Here is a 17,407-nt window from a genome sequence, read left to right on the forward strand (position 1 = left end):
CTTTCTGTGACATGCACTTGATGTAACCGTTAGCCCTCTCAGGCTTCGGGAAATTCAGGCCGGGGATCCAAGGCAGGGAGGCAGGGAGGTGTTTCGCAGGCTGGGTTCCTTTTCGGCGTGTGCCAGGGTCAGCTGACTGTCACCGAGAGCCCCTCTCCCCGGACGCAGCAGGTGCAGGGTGCCCACAGCTGTCTCCCAGCCCCGATCTCCAGCAGCCCCGCCCTGGACTTGAGCCATCTTCGGTGGGCTGGGGGGGGGGGGGGGCTGGATTGGGTTGGAAAGGGACACAAAAAATTGAGTATATAGTCCCCCTCAGCATTGATTTCAAATTCAGACCTAGACAGGGGTATGTTTCCACCCCACAGACGGTTTGATGTGTCCTAAGTCCCATCCAGTTTTATCTGGATCATCACTGACCTTTCCCTTGAGTGGCAATGTCCACAGCTACAGCAATTCCCTATCCTGGGCTTTCTTCCCCCAGGGGGGTGGGGGCGGCACACAGGACCCTGGAAAGTTCTGCAGCTCTCCCTGCAACATCCCGAGGGCAGCCGGGACACTCTCATTTCAACCTGAAAGCGCTTGCCCCCCCCCATCCCCCGGCCTCAGGCTGGCCAGCCGGACCCCGGAGTGTCCACGGGGGCCTCCTCCTTCTTGGGGTTACAAGGGAGCCCCCAGGTAGGCCAGCTCCCCATGGAGGTTTTGCAGGGCATATGGCAGGGACAGCTATTTAGAGACACTTCGAGTCTGCTCTCCCGAACAGTTGCTGAACCAGAGACTTTTCGCAGGCGATCCATCTCGAGTCACTCGGAGACCTGAGAGGGACACCACAGGTCCCCTCGGGGTCACCCGTGCTTCCAGATTGTTGAGGACAACTGCCTACTTATTAGTGACGGACTTGTCAACCGGACCTAACCTGTTAGTTTCCTCCAGGGTGTCTTGGGTCTTCCCCTTTCAGAATAACCACGTCCCCAGTGTCCTTGCCCCTACACATGAGGTAAGCAAAGGAAAAATGGGTCATCTCAGAGAAGGGAGGGATGGAAGAGCTCACGTCGGGTAGAAACCTCAGAGCTGGATACTTCGCACCTGCCAGTGGGAGCTGCACACTGTTCCCGCGCCTGGTGCTGCATCGTGCAGCATCAGTGGCCGGCCACCAAGCGATGACTCGAGGACCACACCCTGTCATTGCCTCTGGGATCATCGAGAGTCAGAGTCCCGGAGACTTTGGGTCCAATACTTAAAAAAAAAAAAAAAAAATCATGAAAGGCTGGTAAGCTGTCCCCGTTGTGAAGACGGAGTTAATTCACTGAGGTTTGCTGAGTCACTTATTTATTTATTTTTTATTTTTTTTCAACGTTTATTTATTTTTTTGGGGACAGAGACAGAGCATGAACGGGGGAGGGGCAGAGAGAGAGGGAGACACAGAATCGGAAACAGGCTCCAGGCTCTGAGCCATCAGCCCAGAGCCCGACGCGGGGCTCGAACTCGCGGACCGCGAGATCGTGACCTGGCTGAAGTCGGACGCTTAACCGACTGCGCCACCCAGGCGCCCCGAGTCACTTATTTAAAAGCCAGGTGGCTTCTCTTAAACTCCTGGAGGCAACAGCAGGACAGCCGGGGCCCATTCTTCCCGCTCAGCCTGGAGGTTAGAGGTGCTGGGGAACGGCAGGTGCATTTGGCTTCCCTCACCACCACGTCCACAAGTTTTGCCAGTGTGGGCACCACGGGGTGGGGGGTGGGGGTCGGGTGGTGCGCGGCTCTCAGCGGGGACCACCGGGCTGCACGTGACCGAGGGCCCCGGCCCCGCGTCCTGTGCGTCCTGCCCCCCCTGCCCCCCCCCCCCCGGCCGCCTGCCAGGAGCGCCCACACTCCCAGATCCCCGAGCACAGCACGCTGCCCCTGCACGTCCCCCCCCCCACCTGCTGTGCGCACAGTGGTCTCTTGGGTTAACTGCACCCACACTAATGTGGCAGGGTCGTGTCCCGGTCCCCCCCTCTCCCGCCACCCTGCAGGGGGCTGCCATCTAAGCAGGCGCTCGGAAACGTCATCGTTCCAAGGAGTAGAATCTGAAACCTCCACGGGAAAGTCCAAGCTTCACAACTTCTCTTGGCCCCCACTCCGTCCTGGAGCCACCGCGGTTTAGGTGCCAGACGCAGAGACACTTCCGCCTCCTCCCCCCCCCCCCCCCCCCCCCCGCCACGTGGCACTGTCGTCAACAGCGGCGTCTGCGGCTCCCGGGGCAGCCGCACTTTGTAAGACGAAACTATTCCCTTCGGAAGAGGGGCGGACAGGGCGGCCCACGGTTGGTGGCCCAGCCATCGCCGGCTCGGCTCTGTTCGGTGGCCGAGCAGGGCCGCGCTGGAATAGGCGGCCGCGCCACCCACCCCCCCCCCCCCCCCCGCAGGCTGGAGGCCGGCGAGGAGTTCGGGAGGCTTCCTCGTGGCTGCCGGTGCCCAGCTGTTCGGAGGCGGCTTTTGATTCGCCGGAAGCGTCTCGTAACCAAACCGTGCGAGGCACGGCTTGCTCCAGGGGGCTCCCCCTCAGGCGTCCTGAGTTGGAATCCCCTGTGGGCTCAGGCTTTCCTGCGAAACGACTGACGCCCGGCTGGGGACTCCTCGGGCCGCTCGCCCCGCGCCGTGCCGGCCGCTAGGTGGCGCTGCGGCGCCGCGGGAACGGGGCTCCGCCTGGCGCTCCCAGGGGCGGCCTCTTGGCGGCGGCGGCGGCGGCGGCGTAAAGGAGCCGGAAGGGACTGGCCCACGTGGCCTTCGCCGGGTGCGGGACCGCGGGGCGCTCCCGCGCGGCGCTCCCCGGCGTCCGCAAGCCGTCAGCAGAGCTTTTGACGGAGAGATCGCTCGCCGGGAGTCGCCCGGGGGACGACCAGGGGGACTCCCGCCTGCCCGCGACCGGGCCACACTGCACACCCCCGGGTGCAGAGCGGGGATGCCGCGCAAGGTCCAAGCTCCGTGGCCTGGTGCGCCGTGTGGCGGATGGGTCCGAGATGGTCCGGGGGTCTTGCGGCCAGATACTAATGTGAAACCATCAGCGGCCCCCTGGCCCTTCCTCTCCTAGGGTGCAGGGTGTCTGCTGAGAAGATGCCAAGGTCGGGCCTTGTCTTCACCGGGCAACACACCTCCCAGCGTGATCACCAAATCATTGCATCGTAGTGTCTGAGAGTTAAGGCCAGTGGACCGAATCTGTCTCCTGTGCAAATGCTTCCTTCCTCAGGGGGGGAACAAGGGGAAAGGGGCAGTTCCTGGGAAGTGCCGGGGTAAGGTGCATGGTGCAAGGCGGTTGGGCCACATTGGCGCCAAGTGCTTTGGATGATGAGCGGCTTTACGCCCTGGCTGGCGGAAACCTTGGTGGGAAGCCTTCCCTGCCCAAACGCAAGCCAAGTCTGGAAAGAGCGGGAGGTGGGGAGATAGCCGCAGGGGATCCTAAATGAGTGCTGGGGGGGGGGGGGGAATTCCCTGGTTGAGGTGCTATTTCATGGAATGAGGCTTTCCACCAAATGGCCGAAGGAAAACGGGGCATTACAACATCCGGCTGTAGGGAAACGGGAAAATACTCAAGCAAAGGGAGAGATCTGGAACTCTCTATGGGGCACTGCCAGGCTTGGGGACCCAGCCAGGAGCGGCCACAATGCTTGAGAACACGCTGTAGCGGTAGACAGAATTTATTAGAGTTTGCAGAAGCATGAGATAATGTACCACAAAATAGTTCGATTTTACAACATATAGTAGGAGGTTGTCAACATACAGTGTTGTCAGCAAAAATGGGATACAGAGCAGAGTTTCACATTTTTTTAAAGGTGATGGATGACCTATACGCTTGTCAAAATAAAACCAGGAGGGGCCAGCAGAGACAGGCTGCTTTGCAGTTGGGTGTCAGAATCTTAATCTAGTATCACAATTGTAAGAAACTATAAGAAAACTATTAGAAAAATAGAACATCAAACAAGCAAAAAACATTATACAATTTACAGAATAAGAAACACAATTCTTTTAACAACGGCTGCACGTTCAGGAGAAGAAAAAGTTTACTGGAGAAACCACAGCTCTTCAGGTTTGATAATAAACCAGCCCTCACCAGGATCATCACCCTCTGTGCTTCTTAGAGCCATCGACGCTGAAAGGCACAACTTAAGTGGGAAACTTATTTTAAATACATATATTACAACTTCTCAAATGGGAAAATAAATCCCAAACTTTAAAAAAGAAAAAAGTCTGTCATCAAGAAACACAAAGTCATATACCTTGTTAATAATTTAACAAAGTCTTAGCGCGTCTTCCTGACCCTGTGGGACATGCTCATACCCTGAGAAATTCAATCTGGACTTCACAGCCAAGGTCTTTATTTCATGTGGGTTTTTCAACCGGCAGTTCAACACACTTACAGGGTGATCCAGGAGGGGTCCTTGATAACTGTGCCCTGAGACCCTTGGCTGGTCCCCGTCCCTCTTGAAAGAGAGCACTGCCACTCAATGAAGCGACGGGCACATAAACACTCTGGATTCTAGTGATGAATATGGTATCAAAGTCAGTTGACTTTTTTTTTTTTGCCTTACAAACCCATTATAGGCATCATAACTCTGATGATGAAATATGGAGTGTAGCCTCTTGCACCACTGGATAAAGCACTTCATTACCAAAAAAAAAGTCCACAAGAGTCCAACAAAAGGTCTCTCACTCTCCCTAAGGAGCCTTACTTACAATACTCTCGTGATGATGGCAAACACCCATCTTAAATTATACGTGACAAATATACGTAACACATATTCAGTTCCATCTGCTGGTAACTCTGTAACAGTTCCGCACACAAGCGTCGCACACCTGTGCCCGGCAGAGTGCCGACGTGCCTGGAAACACTTCTCCATCTGTGCCAGAACACCTCGGGGATGGGGCCTGACACGGAGATGGCCCTAGGGAGCCGACAGAGCAATCGGCTCGTACTAGATGTGTGAAAGCAGGACACGTGAATCCAGAAGATGGGTCCTGGCACAGAGCCAGCAGGTTGGCGAGGCCCCTGAAATGCCCACGAGCCCACCTAGTCGGGTGGGGCCTTTACGAGGCATGCCCACACGCCCCCAAGGAGCCCAGCTTCTGCCCCTGTGCTGTACCGGTGTTAGGCTCGGGGCCATCCTGGGCAGACTGCAAACCTCAGTCAATTCAGAACTCCCGTTCAGTGGTGGGGATGGCAGGGACAGAGGGGCGGGGAGAGAGCAGAGCCCAGGTCGCAGCCACGGCCACGGCCACGCAGAAAGCCCCACAAACGACCGCCAGGTACCTCGTCCGGGTGTGCACACGGGAGCGGGCCAGGGCCTGAGGAGCTCGGGGTGGGTGAAGCCCCCGCCGTGGTGCGGTCACCCGTGGGCACGTGGCAGGCAGGGGGGCTGTGATACCCGAACCAAAGCACCAGCACCTGGGACCATGTCCTGACAGAGGTGACTCAGTGGAGCAAAACCACGAGTCAGGGGGCCTAGGGGCTCTGGCAACAGTATCAGTTCAGCAGTCCTTCCGAAACAGCCTGGGAAAGATGGCCCTATCGCTCCCCGCTATTGGCTTGGAAAAACAAACGGGGCCCAGAGTTGGGCTGAGGGGTGTGAGCCGGTGGGGCAGGCTGAGGCGTGTGCAGAGGCCCAATCTCCTGCTGACAGTCCTCCTCCTGGAAGCGGGCTCGGCCTCCCCCACCCACGGAGCCCGACTGCCTCCCCAGCGACCCCTCGCACCCCTCGCTCTTCAGCAGAGGTCCTGGGGCTCCACGGCTCGCTCCTTTGTGAGTCTTCACAGGGTCGTGAGAACACGTAGGGCGGGGGGACCACGGGAGGCAGGAAGGGCTGCTTACTCAACACAAAAGGGTCTTTCCAACGCGGGTTGTTTGGGGCTGGGCCACAGATAAAAGCAGACACAACGTCCCCAAAGGGCATCTCTAGAAGTGTGGAATTTCTGATGATGTAGGAAAATAGTGGCCAAGCCATGACACCAAGAATCAGTCTTGCTTGGACTGGGGAGGCGGGGGTGGGGGGGGAAGGCCAACTGTCGGGCACTTCTGGTGGTTATTTCTTGCCTCTGTGTGTGTGTGTGTGTGTGTGTGTGTGTGTGTGTGTGTGTGTTTGCGGGGAAGGCATGAAGGCTGGGGTAAGAAAAAGCCTGTCCACACGGGGGAGGCTTACCCCAAACAGCGCTCGCGACATCACCGTCCTCGTGTACAGGAGAGGAAAGCTCTGGCAACCGCACAGAAGCTACTCTCAACAGAAGCGCAGTGACCTCGCCAACTATTTATCCATGCCCCCTCAGGTGTCCTGTCCTAAGCGGGAGGCTCCTGGCCCTGACAGGGGAGGCAGCGGGGGCTTTGCACCACCGCGCGGGTGAGCCTTGCTGAGGCACTTGCCGGCTTTGGGGTGAGGAAGGGGGAGACTCACGCGCCAGGAGGCCCTCACCCCGCGGCATGTTGTCTGTCATCAGGCAAACACACCTTGTCGGTTGCTAGAACGATCCACGATGCCAGCTGAAACGCCAACTGTATACACAGTCTGTTGTGTGCTCTCTTGCACAGACATTTCAGAAAGAGAAATTAAAGTTAAAAAAAAATTTTTTTTTCTCTTCCCTCCGCCTTCCGTCTTGGGCACTCTCTTTCCCTCAAGTTCTCTTTGCCTATGTGGAAAAACAACAGACGAATCAAGCAAACAAATAGCTAACAAACCCTACAAGACAGCAGACAAGAAGAACCCCAAAAAAATAAGTTAATATTTATCAAAATATTGTACAGCACCAATCTACATAAATTTAAATATCTTTCTTTGGAAACCCACACTTTGGGCTCTTAGGCCCCTCCCTCTGTAACATTCACAAATGATAATTTAGAATAAAGCTTCCGGCAAGGCGACCGGGGCCTAGAGCAGAGGCGGGCCGCCACCCCCCACCGACTGACCCTGCCATCTGGCCACTTCATGAATTCCTGCAATTCTCTCCAAGGAGCTACCGAGGGAGATGAGACAAGTGCCGCCGATTTATCAGGCTTCGTTCTACCATATTTGTGTCAAAGGCCAGAAGGGGAAGAAATGGGAGTCTGGGCTTCAAAAGCAGCATCTACATTTTCCGGGGGATCCACACGCCCGTGTCCCTCACCCGCCATCAACAGGGGGCCCTTCTGGCTCCTGAGCCACACTCGAATGGGAAGGAAGATGGAATCCGTGCTCGTGTTTCCTCAGGCTCCTATCCGCAAGAAGTGTGTGAGCCATGGAGTGCTCCAGTGCGTGGGAGGGGGCACGCTGTGTACAGGGACCCCAGCTGGCTCTCCAGCTTAAAACTTACGGAGACAGGAGGTCCGCGCCCGGGCTACACACCCATATACAAACCTGCAGCATGTGGACAACAGATACACGACAGGGACAGCAACAGGACCCCAAATTCTCACGCGCGGACCCCACACCGAGTAAATATTTGGCCATTTTCCAAGTTAATACTAAGCGCCAACTTAATTTGGAGCGATTCACAGATGCTAACGGGACTCAGCTCGATTACATAAAGAGAAGGGCCAAAGAGATCACCTCAGGGGCCAGAAGCAGCTGGGAGGACGGGCCACCGTCGCGTCGGGAGGAGCAGACGCCTGCCTTGGGAGCCTGGCAACACTCGAGAAACTGACCCGCACGTGCCAGAGGGAGGGAGTCAGCGCTTGGCAGAGACCCACAGAGAACAGCGCTTTAAGCTCTGCTGATCTCAGGCCAGGCCTACGTAAATGCAGCGTCACGTTCCGGTTGCTCGGGACACGCCGCCTTCGCCTTCGTGCAAGACGCCAGAAGCAGCAAGAACTGGCCTGGACCCGGAGGGAGTACACCTGGCGGAGGGCCCTGTGCTCAGGCGTGAGGAGCGGAGCCGGCCAGCCCTCGGTCCTTCCGCCTGGTTCCCGCAGTGGCCTCGGTGCCACCGTGGAGCGGGCCGGGTTCCGTCAGCTGTCGGGGCAGAGCCGCTGCCAGGAAGAGGAAGTGAGGGAGGGCTCACGTTCCTCACCACCCCTTCTGGCAGCACAGAGGACAGGAGTGGGAGAAGGAAACCAGTCCCGCTTCTCCTTTCTAAGCTGTCCTTTGGCTCCGGGGGTAGCACTACTGGGGACACACTGTCTGGGTGACTCATCCTGCGTGTACGGTCGGCCTTCAGGGTTGAGCAGGGAGGTGGCTGCGGAAAGTGTGGAGTATGCACGTGTCAGTGCCAGAGCGGTCCTGCGGGGGGGGGGGGGGGGGGGGGGGGGGGGACCTGGACTCCCAAGGTGACGAGAAAAGGTGGCCGCCATTCTGCGGCCGCAGCAGCACGGACACAGAGCCAGCGAGGACGGGAGCTGTTCTCTTTGTTCAGAGGGATGTCAGGAGACACAGTGGAAACCACAGCCAAATGGCCCCAGCCGGGGAGCTGAGAGAGGTGACTGGGACCTGGTGCCACCTGCCACGGGGCAAGTCTGTGCAAGACACACGGGCTGTGGGCCGAGGCTGCGTTTCAAGTAGCTGCACCTTCTGCTGCGGTGGGGCTTGGATGTGGGGGGGTCCTGACGCACTGGTGGAGAGAGCGAGGTGCTCCCGGGACCTCTGCGGGCATCCCTCGGGGCTGCTGCCACCTCTGGGGGCGGGGCTGTGTGTCACTTGCAATGGTCCAGATTGCCGTCAGGAGTCCTTGCTTGCTCGGCGGCCAGGGACGCCTCCTCGCTGTGCCACAGACCGTAGCCAAAGTAGATGAGGAAGCCTGCAGGCCGAGAGCAGAGACCGGGAGTGAACAGGGCAGGCAGGGCTCAAGGGCAGAGGGCAGAGCAGCTCTGGGGGGAGTCACGTGGCCCCGCAGGAAAGTCTCTCCGTGCTGCCGGACCCAGGCCTGCACCCACAGCAAGCAGCCCTGTGGGCTCACTTTCTGTATCTGGAGACACACGGGACTCCTCCACTCCAGCCTGCAAAGGTTTCGGTCTTGCCCCTCCAGGCAGCGAAGGCACGCTCCAGGGGCAGCCTCACACTGGAGCAGTTCCTGAGCAGGGGGAGCAGCCGGGGGGTCCCCAGAGGGGTGCTGGTCCCTCAGCTTCATCCACTGACCACCTAGTTGGTGCCCCGCGGCCACTGGAGGGGACAGGATGGAGTCCTACTGTTTCCCGTGAGGGTGGGATTTCCAACAGGGGTGGGGCTGTTCCAACCAGGGCTCCCCAGGCTATTCGTGTGGCCTCCACGGCCCTGACTGCCTCTGTTTCTCAGTCCATTCCAGGGTCGGGGGCTCCAAAGGTCTGTGGTGGGGCCCAGAGATCTGAGCTTCTAACTGGCCACCTAAGGACTGGGGCCCATGTCAGGGACGCAAGGAGAGCGGGCCTTAAAGGAAGGGCTCAGCCACCAAAAGCCCTGGAAAGAAGCCAACGGCTTGGAGCACATCCCGGGAGCTCACGTCTGGGACGCGGGAATGAGCAGCTCCCCCCGAGCCGGCTCTCTCCCAGGAAGGCTCTGTGGGGGCATCTGTGGAACCAGCTCAGGTTACACCGTGCAGACAACGTGGGGCCTGCAGAGCACGACCGTGAGGCGGCAGCTATCTGCCCCTAAGTGTGGTGATGCAGGGCCGAGGGCTTTGGCAGAAAACACAGGCCTAGAGTCCCTGCTCTTGCCAGGGACGCCGAGGGGCAGGACAAGGCCCGCTCCCCAGGTATCACTGCCGAGGACGGAGTCTGAGTCCATTTTCCGTAGTCCCTGGTGTCAGACGCTCAGGGAGGGGGAGGGCCACGGTCAGCCCCCAGCAGGGCCAGCAACCACACGGTCACTCCCAAGCCTCCCACAGACCCCACCAACACGCACAGCCCACATGGGCCAGTGGGCAGCTACTGGCCGGGCCGGGGGAGGCACAGTCCAGGCCTTCTCACGTCAGAGGAGGTGAATCGGTGCTTTGTCAACAGCAGACTCACAGCCTCGCTCTTGTTCCCTTCCACTTGCGCCCAATGACATAACTAGTTCAGGCAAGAGCTATTAAAATGAAAAGCATCTGAAGGGGAGGGGAGGACCCACAATCTACTAGGAGGTCCTTTTTGAGAGAAAACCGCGGACGACGTGTTTTCACTATGTTTTGAAATTTGAAGGGAAGGAGGCTCAATGACAAGAGGCACCCAGCCAAGTTGCAGGAAAGAGGACTGAGCAGCACAGCACCGGCTCTGGGGACTGGTGGGGTGGGGGGGCTCTGAGAGACGCCGTCACAGTGCAATCCAAGATCTCACGTACCTATTAGCATCCACACTGCGAACCGGACCCACGTGCCCTGGTCCAGCTGCATCATGAGATAGACGTTCACAAAGATACTCAGGACGGGAAGTACGGGCAAGAAAGGCACCTGCAAAGATACCAGGTGAGTGTCAAGTCTGCAGGGAGAGGAGCGCGTGGGGACGACGCCTTTTGAGTCCTTTAGCGAAACTACCTAGGAAACGATAGCGTCCCCGAGATTCGGACGGACTGTCCGATTTACATGGGGAGGAGGGAGTGAGCGTAGCCCAGCCCACATGCACACACACACAGACGTGCCCACACACGGGCAGCGCGGGTGGGAGTCTGGTTCTAAGCTACTAAGTGCTGAAGTGAGCTCTATTCTGATCCCCCCCCTTCCTATTCTCCTGCTAAAGAAAGGGCTAGAAGAGGGACTTCCACTTATCTCCAACAGTGGACTGCTTTATTATTTGTGTCACCTCCAAGACTTGGTGATGCCATGCGATCCCGCTGGATCCATGGATGAAAAGCCCCCGCGGAGAGGTGTGCTGTGACACCTGAGAGGCAGGGCAGGGAAGGGTGCCTTCCTTCAGGACCGGCCCCCCTCAGCAGGTACTGTCTGCGTCTCATGTTTCCGGAGGCTGGCCGGCAAGCCCCCCCTCCGCAGACACCTGAGCCTGGCAGAGCCCACGGTCCGTGGCACATGTGTGGGAACCTGCCAGGCGGCTCCCTAGGGGTCCCTTAGAGCTGCTCACCTTAAAGGAGAGCTTGGTCTTGCTCTCAGGCTGCCTCCAGATGATGATTGTCACCACTGAGCAGAGAAGGGCAGATATGGTGAGCATAAAGATTGCCCACAAGTCCCCTTTTGTCAGCGCCTCCTTTCCAAGCACAGCCACAATGCAGAAGGTGAGGATTAGAATTGCTAAGGAGGGGAGAGAGAGAGAGAGAGAGAGGCACGATTCAATGTTTCAAAACCCCACAGATATCCTCAGTTTTCCCCAAAACCTATGGAGAGGGAGGCTGTACTTCTGCAGCCATCAACCACCATCACGGTCCAGCAGCAAGACGCAGGCTTATCCTTTCCTGCACTCGCCTCCACCACCAGCGACAAGAAACCATACAATGCCAACGAGCAAGACCCCAAACACCTTACAGGGAAGGGCAGGCTCTTACCTATGAGGCTGGTTGAAATGTTCACAATTAGCCCGGAGAATTTGGAAGGCTCCATATTTCTGGGTGAAAGTATGGTTTTCAAAGAAAACCTTTCTGCTTCCGGTAAAAAGCCTGTCTGGGAATCACTGGTGCTCACCAATTCATTCTGGTCCACGTGGTCTAGTTCATCGGTGGTTCTGGCCATCTGGTATACCATGTTAGGCTGCTCTGGCTGATACCTGTAAAGAAACGCGGTGCATGACCGCCAAAATATGCTTTAAAAGGGCAGGAGGACACACACTAACTCAAGTCCTAAGTTGCTCAGGACACAAAGCATAAAATGGGAAGGAGATGGTCAGGATGATGCATTCTCTGACAAGGCAGATCCAGGGGAGGGGAGCTGAGTCCCCGCCTTCTGTTCCCGCTTCTGGGCAACACCCTCCTTGGCGTCTCGGATATGAGACAATTTGACCTCCCCCGTGAACCAGCCCAGAGGAATGTCCTGACATGGCTTCTCTTGCTCTGAGAAGTAGCACTGGCCCTTGGATGCTTAAGATATTAGGCCACTTCCAACAGAACCATGGCTGAAGGGAACTAAAAATACAAACGGAACTAGAACGCAGTAACATTAGGACCCTACTTGGTCTAGAGAGCCAGAGAAACGTGTCTGCACGCTGACGGATTTGAGAAATTCCGTTTGTGAGACCTAATTGGATCAATTTATTTTAAAACTCCAAATGCCTCAGAATAAATAACTATACAGCTGGCTAAAGGACTGAGCCTGTGGCCTGATTTCCAAGACACAAGCTTCCTGCAGGTAAAGCATTCATATTAAATGAGGCTCCTTATCTTCCACCCAAAACGACAGAGCTCAAATCGTTTCTACCAGCTGTGAAAAACAAGAGTGCTGGCGGAATTATTTTGCATATAATGTCAAAGTGAACATAAAGACACTTAACCAGTTTTTCACTGATTCACTTATGTTAACACCAGTCAATTAAGAATGTGAGGGGACCTCGGAAAAGACGCCAGTGTTGAGCCCTTAGGAAGGAATAAGTGGTCAGAAAACTAGCAAACCAGTTTTAGCTGATTCTACACAGCCGCTGCTGAGGCTCAACTGAGGCCTGACATACATTAGATGCTAAGCACGTTAGAAATGGAATTAACGATCTTGCAAGTATTCCAGGTGACCACCATTGAGAGTCTCCATGACTCCATATTCCCAGGCTAAGTGCTCCCTTGAGCCACTCCTGGTAGTGAGGAAGTAGAGCCCTGTCCTTTCAGAGCAAGGAAAATTGGAGCCTGGGGGGGGGGGGGGGGGTGTGCTCTGGGAGGAGGGCACTGCAGCAGCTGGGAAGGGGACACCAAGCCCAGGCCCAGAGCTACTTTATTATGGCCATCCTTGGGGCTGGTCTGGACCACACAAGGCTAAAGCAGCCAGAACCTGGAAAGTCTTATTGAACATCATCAACCTTGGCCGCTCCACACCCTACACAGCAGCTCACTCCTCCAGTGGTAGTGCAATGCTGCTGGAGAAGCCCCACACGGACCTCAGTTTCACAGAACTTGGATTCCTGCAATTCCCACCAAGACTAGTCCCCCATGCCAGTGCCCTCCGAACTAAGAACCTGGACCGAACCGAAACCATTACCCTAAGCCTTCAAAAACTCTGTTCCCTGGATCCAGGCCCAACAGTTGGGCGGAGAACCTGTCTCTATCCTCCCAATATCTCACCAGAAAAATGAGGGCACGTAATAGTGAGAGGCGGGTCCCCTGACTCTTCCTTTTCTACGACGTTCTCTGTAACTAGGCTCTCAGCCACCAAATCCCACCCTCTCCAGGAGAGTTCCCAAAGGAGCTATCAACAACCTAAAATTTACACTGTATAAACCATTAACTGGATCTTTTAAAAGGCTAACAGGGGGCACCTTTCTACCACGGAACCCAGAAGAGCCATACGTACCGTAAGACCAACACACAGGCAGCCACCAAAGAGTAAGCCAGGAGAGTGCCAATTGACATGAGGTCCACCAAGTCCTTCAGGTCAAAGAGAAAGGCCATCACAGCTGGGGAGGAGACAAACATCAGGATCCATGGATGGCCCTCTACACACACTTACAGCCAGAACCACCACCCATCCGTGATCCAGGCCACACAGGGGATGTTGCTTTTACTTGCTTTCTCACCCCAGCCCTTTCCATGCAAAGACATGCTGATATTGCTTAAAAGGAAGAAAAGCTCAGAATTAAATCACACACGCAGTCCTCAGCAGAGGGTAATAATAATTAACATTTATATAGAGAGTACTTTGATCAACATGACCTTTATTGATCCCTACGGCAACTTTGCAAGCTATCCCTACTCTACAGATGGAGAAACTGAAGTCAAACACGTTGGGAGACTTATCTAAGGTCACACAGCCAGAAAGTGGAAAAGTCAGGATCTCAGCTAGGTGCTTGTGGCTCTGAGTCCGGTGTGTCTTTCTCTATACCAAGCAGACTCACAGTCAGGTATATCTATCCATCTATCTACACACCATCCATCCATCCATCCATCCATCTCCCATCATCTATCCATCTATCCAGCCATCCAACCACTTATCCATCATCCATCCACCCAGCACTCATTGAGGGTATGCCAGTCGATGAGCACTAGATGTACACCAACAAACAGGGCAGACCAGATAGTCTCTGGCCTCCCTGAGTGTATCATCTAAGACTTAGGCATCAGCAGGCAACAGTAATGAGCAGGTGGGTGAAGTCAAGTCCAGTGCTCTGGGAGGACTCACAGGGGCTCCTAACCCAGACAGATGAGCATGGAAAGCAGTGTTACTTCCACAAACAATAGCATTAGCTTTACCATGACCCCACTTAAAAAAAAAAAAAATACAACATGCATGCTTATTTGAAAATCTTTTGTAATTTTTATGAGAGTATATATCTCTATTTATGTGGGTATACATGTAAAGTTTCCCATTTAAAAAATAACTTGGATAGACCTACTTTGGGATATTTTCAAATATCACATGCAAACAACGCAAGTTAAAACATAAACACAAAGCCATGACTTTTCCAAATACTTCTCAAGCCCCTATAGATCACTCCGACTACAACAAATTTGAATTGGGGCTAAATAACAGGATCAAAGAGCAATGCTGGGCCTTATGGACAATGAGAATAGTACCCGACCGTGCATGCCACAGATGCCAACGTTCCCACTCACACAGAAACTCAAGCCATACTTTTCCCATGTGGGGTGATTTTCGAAAACCAAACACTTCTTTCCCACCCCTGCCAAATGAAAAGAAGGAGCAAATCCCTGGTTTGGTGAATGCATGTGCTTTCCAGTCACTTTAAAGATTATAATTTGATCTCCCTTGATCAGCACAGGAAGGAAATTAAAGGCCAGTCTTCAATATAATCAAATTGCATGTAAATACTGAAAAAACATTTGCTATTTCCAATTCCTTAATCTCTTAAATATATTGGTCACATCCTGACGTACGGTGTCCCTTAACCTAACCACTGAGGTCACTGTCAAGATTGTACAATGACACAACAAATGTGTTCAATAATGAAACACCGGCTTTCTTTCATTATATAACATTAATCCACACGACTAAGCACACTTTGCTAAGGGCATAAATACTACTAACAATTCGTTCATGTAAGGTGGTCAAATGTCTTACCAATGGCTATATGGCAAGTCCCCGCAGTACAGACTAAACGTGTCCTGCTATACCAAAAAGACCCACTGCGCCACTCACACCCTGGAAGGAGCCAGCCACTTTGGCAGAAAGACAAACCAGGAACCAAGAGCCAGATCTACTGGGTGTGGGTGTACCTCCTCACTTCGCATCTCTGTGCAATGGGATAGTGCCTGCCCCATGGGGCTAGGAGGGGCTGTTATTAAAGGAGAAAATACAGAAAACCAACAGCATAGCGTATATGCACGTAAATTTCCTTTGAGGCTCCCCTTTTCTTTATCAGGAGCCCCTGGAATATCACATCACTCCAAAGGTTCTGTGGGCACTGATTTCAGCTTCAAAACTGTCCTCTTGGTGAGGAACCTGATATTTGAGAAGATAACCTGATAACCTCCTCTGAGCCTCTGAGGCTGCAGTATTTATAAACTCATACGGCAATTGACCCCAGCAACACCCTCAATATCTCCTGGAAAATAGCAGCACACTTCATAAGACACTGATACTAAGGGATTCTCATTTCCCCGAGAATTCCCAGGCGAAGATACCCAGACAATGAATTTCCAGGACTAAGAAAGTCACCTGGCTTATACCATGCACGAAGATGTCACCCCACCCAAGTCTACTCAGGGACATTCAGAAAAGGGGCAATGTGAACAGCTCTGAAGAAACAGTACGTGTTCCACGCCCTGCCCAATCAGAGGACAATAATAATAAAATAATTCAACTTTTTGAGAATTCCACCACATCCTCTGTACCACCGGCCTCCCCCTTAAGTCAAAAGGGCAGTTATCTGGCAGTAATCCAGGTTCCAACGGTGAAAACCAAACATGAAAAGGGCCAGTTCCAACTTCTCACAGACCAATACAACTCAAGATATTTCCCTGAGGACACAACAGTTAAAATACTGGCATGTGGAATTCTTACCAGCAATGGCACCTGAGGTCAACGTGGCGATTATTGGTGTTTTGGTCCTATCGTTGATTTTGGCCAAAAATTTAAACAGCAGTCCATCTTCAGCCATGGCATAGATAACTCGAGGCATGGGGAACATGGAACCTAAAAGACTAGACGGGAGGAAGAGGCAAAGTGCACCTGTGACACCAACTCGTCGGGAAAAAAGGCACCATAATGTGACCACTATGTGGTTTGCCATGACGCACGCCACCGAGAGGGAGCCCTGAACTTCTCGCCAAGAGCTGCCACCCTCCAAACTAGGTGAAGTCCACGGCTACGAGACAAATTTCAATACATCAACCCCGGAAAAAGCACTTACTGTGGCTGTGAGTCAGTGAATGGCAAATGTCTAACATAAACGAGGGTAGGGCCTAGTCATAATTTTTATGAAAGGGAAATTCTGTATTCATTCCCACGATAACTCTAGCTCAAACAGAAAATAAAAGGACTGCTGCGTTCACGAGGATCTCTCTGTGGTTAATCAATGTTTACCAAATATTCCCTATATATACAGGCCAATAGGAATTCCAGGGGCAAAATGTTTCTTATTAAAAGGCAATTCCCTTTCTCAAGGGAGCCTCTCCTCTATGGCCAAATTACGGTGTTCAAAGAGGTGGCCTGGTCCAGGGGCCAAAGCTGAGGACAGAAAGCCAGCCTTGCTGAGCAGATGATGTTAGAAAGTGGGCCCCCGACTCTCCAGAATGAAAGATCAATAACAGTTCGTGGTTTGGTTGATAACAACAAGGGGAGAAACCACATCATCAGGGTTGGGGTGCTGGTTCGACTTCAAGGGAAAAGAGTGACGTGAACAGCACCCCCTGTGCGTCAGGCCTCACACGGCCCGCTACAGCTTACCTTCCCAAGAGCTTCAGAGGCCTCACCTGGTAGAGAGAGCACAGAGGGAGCCGACAGCCACCGCATACTTGGCACCTTCCCAGCCCACGTGCTTGAAGGCATCGGGCAGGGGGCTGTCCTTGTCCAGGCAGAAGTACGGCATCATGAGTGTGAGGGCGGCAGACACCCCGAAGTAAGCAATAAAGCAAATCAGGAGGGAAGCGACAATCCCCACGGGGATGGCCTTCTGAGGGTTCTTGACTTCTTCACCTGGAAGCAGCAAGGAGTCAGGCCCAGGAGGGCGAGCCAGCGAGGGGCATCCCCACGAACCCAGAAGACGCCTGAAGACTTTCAGTGTCCAGAGAGCCCGTGCCCCCCATGAACGACTATCCCGCAGTGCTCGGCCCAGTGGGAAACACGGTCTTTCGGGCTTCTGGGACCCACGGTGGGGGCTCTCCCAACACAGACCGGAAGACCCAGACGCCCAGGGATGGCGTTCTAGGCCTTTACTCCGTGGTTCAGCCAAGGAAAAGACTTGTTTTCTTTGGCAGAGAAAATTC

The 17,407-nt window shown here is 54.4% G+C and overlaps 1 protein-coding gene across 3 annotated transcripts in view; it reads right to left on the bottom strand.

Moving 5' to 3' along the window:
- Positions 1 to 3,654: 3,654 nt before the first annotated feature.
- The window catches only part of SLC7A1 (solute carrier family 7 member 1), a 79,804-nt gene continuing 66,051 nt past the window's right edge, over positions 3,655 to 17,407 (bottom strand). For all 3 annotated transcript variants that reach the window (XM_045466930.1, XM_045467101.1, XM_045467019.1), the window contains exons 7-13: positions 16,895 to 17,117; positions 15,984 to 16,123; positions 13,317 to 13,419; positions 11,375 to 11,592; positions 10,957 to 11,123; positions 10,223 to 10,331; positions 3,655 to 8,726 (exon numbers count right to left, since the gene is read on the bottom strand). In XM_045466930.1, coding sequence (XP_045322886.1) covers positions 8,623 to 8,726; positions 10,223 to 10,331; positions 10,957 to 11,123; positions 11,375 to 11,592; positions 13,317 to 13,419; positions 15,984 to 16,123; positions 16,895 to 17,117 — 1,064 coding nt within the window. In that variant the 3' untranslated portion in view covers positions 3,655 to 8,622. The remainder of the gene's footprint in view (positions 8,727 to 10,222; positions 10,332 to 10,956; positions 11,124 to 11,374; positions 11,593 to 13,316; positions 13,420 to 15,983; positions 16,124 to 16,894; positions 17,118 to 17,407) is intronic.

The sequence above is a fragment of the Leopardus geoffroyi genome, chromosome A1 (genome assembly GCF_018350155.1).
Source record: "Leopardus geoffroyi isolate Oge1 chromosome A1, O.geoffroyi_Oge1_pat1.0, whole genome shotgun sequence".
NCBI classification, from domain to species: domain Eukaryota; kingdom Metazoa; phylum Chordata; class Mammalia; order Carnivora; family Felidae; genus Leopardus; species Leopardus geoffroyi.